This window comes from Corvus brachyrhynchos, unplaced genomic scaffold, assembly GCF_000691975.1.
Source record: "Corvus brachyrhynchos isolate BGI_N302 unplaced genomic scaffold, ASM69197v1 scaffold65, whole genome shotgun sequence".
In the NCBI taxonomy this organism is placed as follows: domain Eukaryota; kingdom Metazoa; phylum Chordata; class Aves; order Passeriformes; family Corvidae; genus Corvus; species Corvus brachyrhynchos.
This window is the reverse complement of record NW_008238365.1, coordinates 1,194,533-1,197,032: the sequence shown is the minus strand read 5'-3', so window position 1 is coordinate 1,197,032 and position 2,500 is coordinate 1,194,533. Positions and strand designations below refer to the sequence as shown.

Sequence of the window (2,500 nt, the reverse complement as noted above, 5' to 3'; positions counted from 1 at the left end):
GGCTGTGGTTTGTATGTGCTTACAAATAAAGTCCTTACTTTTAACAGTGATATCCCAAAAGCTCCTAAACCTGAACCTCCTGTACCAGAGACTAAGGAAACTTCACCAGAACGTAATTCAAAGAAGGAGAGAGAGAAGGAGAAGGAGAAGACTCGTCAGAGATCCCCATCTCGGTCCAAGTCCAGGTCAAGATCCAGATCCCGTTCTCCATCTCATTCTCGACCCAGAAGGCGCCACAGATCACGGTCAAGGTAGGGCTTCCAGTGCTGATTGTGAGGGTTGAGAATATTTTCTGCTGAAGGTGCCACTTAGTGTTCCTGGTTAGTGATGTTTTTAGAGGTGTTTTTAGAGGTGTGGATGTTTTGGGCCAAATAAGGAAGATGCACTTGGTGCATAAATCCGTTTGGGAGTGTTTTGTTTGTACTGACTCGTGAGAAGATGTTCATGGTGACCAGCGTTGACTGGAGAAGGAATTGGGCTGCTTAATATTGATAGTGGGAATTGTGTAGCCTTTTTTTAGGTCATGGGTTTGATGCTGAAAATGCTGTAAAACACTCCTTTTTCCTCCTTTTTTTTTTAGTATTTCACTGCTTAATAGAGAGATGATGTTAAACTTCAAAGCCTTGATTGTGCCTGATAGTACATTTCACATCCTCACCTAAATACAACCTTAACATGATGCACTTGGAGAGAAGCAACTCTGCACTCAGTGCCCCGAGGATACATTTCCTCAACTTTGAAAGTTAGATAGTTGCTTTTCATTGGAATTTCTGATTGTGACAGGTCTTACTCCCCTAGAAGGAGACCCAGCCCCCGGCGCCGGCCGTCCCCGCGCAGGAGGAGCCCGCCCCGGAGAATGCCTCCCCCACCCAGGCACAGGAGGAGCAGATCCCCCGTGAGGCGGTAAGAGCCCTGCTTTTTGAGACAGCTGGAAGTGCTAAACCTGGAAAGTTAAAGGGAACTGTAGCTGTGTTAGCAAAATTACCTCGTTCATCTCACCTTAGCACTGGCAGGTGTGTGATTAGAGCGATGGAAAAACTGCGGTGTCACATTTCCCAAGTGTGTTGTGGGGGAATACAGTTGTAGCTGTGAAATGATTTCTTCTGAGTTAGGATAGTGATGAGAATTCCTCCTTTTTGAAAAGTGGCAATTTCAGAGCTGTTACTTCTTCGAATGGCTCTGGGTAGCTCCCAGCACAGACTGACATGACATCTCTTAGGGCTTTTTTGCTTAAGTCTTAGTGCTTTTCTTTCCTGCCTGGGGAAAAAAATGAGAACAAGTAATTGAATTTTACTCATTGGGAATTTTTAATTATGACTTGTATTTCTATCACGTAAAATTAAGTTTGGACTTGAAGTATGTTTCTTCTTCATGTTCTCTTACTTAAAATTCTTCAAGTTTTGCCCTTTGGTGTTGAAAGTCATTTTTCACAGCATAAGAATTGTTCTAGAGGCAAAACTCTTAGCTGCCTTGCAAAGTAAATGATGTGCTTTTGGCAATGTCAAAATAGACATTTGTCTTCATGGGGAGAGAACAGATTCTTACCCTCTTCATAGGAAGAGAACCAAACTGATGCTTCTTGTGTACAGCAGTTGTTTTTGAGGAAGGAACACTTCTCTTCCTTTCTGTGACAAAGTGATGACTATTTCCTGAGTTTGTCAATATGTTCATTTCACACAGTTACTGGGAAAACTGTGAAAAGTATCAAACATGTATGTTGCAAGATGTACAAGAGCTCCCTTTCAGCAAATGTTTATCTCACTCAAGGTAGGGTTTCTTTTTTCCAGGTTCTCAGGAATTCTGCAGCCAAAGGTGGATTCTGCAGGTACACAATTGCAACAGAACTTGCCACAAATTTTGCCGCAGAATTCTGAGGCCCTACCTTTTAAAATTGCAAAGTAAAGATGAAAGACTAAAACATAAGGATGGATAGATCGATTCTGAATTGTTAAGTTGTTAAGTTGTCTGAAATTTTCACCTCCTGGTGTAAAACATTTTAGTGTGCTTGCACACTAAACTCTTACCCAGATCTGCTCTGGAGATCATTAAGTCACACGTGCTAACACAGAGAATTCTCTTAACCACCCAGAAGTTAGAGAGCCCAACCAAAACTAATTGTTTCCAGGGAAAAGGCTTAGCTGTAGCCTGTAGATTGACAGAAAGCCAGTGAAGGTGACACTAACAATTTTTAGCTCACTACTGTAGTTTAAGAATAACTGTGAAAGATTGGTCGTTATCCTCCTCTTCTCCAAAGCAAGAGTTGCAGGCAGTCCACCATGTTTGGGAAGTGCTGTTGTCTGTGGCTCAGTGTCTGTGCTTGCAAACAACTGCAGTTCTTTGTTCTTTGTGCTGAAATGTTCCCCGCTGTGGCCAGGCAGGACCTGATGTGGGCTTTGCTTTGCAGGAGAAGACGCTCCTCGGCCTCGCTCTCCGGCAGCAGCTCCTCCTCGTCCTCGTCGCGCTCCCGCTCTCCACCAAAGAAGCCTCCCAAGAGACCCGT

The 2,500-nt window shown here is 43.6% G+C and overlaps 1 protein-coding gene across 1 annotated transcript in view; it reads left to right on the top strand.

The window, feature by feature from the left end:
* Positions 1 to 2,500, top strand: part of SRRM1 (serine and arginine repetitive matrix 1) — a 14,513-nt gene that overhangs the window by 4,635 nt on the left and 7,378 nt on the right. The window contains 3 exon segments of the mRNA XM_017736233.1: positions 48 to 251; positions 784 to 903; positions 2,405 to 2,500. The exon segment at positions 2,405 to 2,500 is cut by the window's right edge and continues 269 nt beyond it. Of these exon segments, the coding sequence (XP_017591722.1) occupies positions 48 to 251; positions 784 to 903; positions 2,405 to 2,500 (420 nt within the window).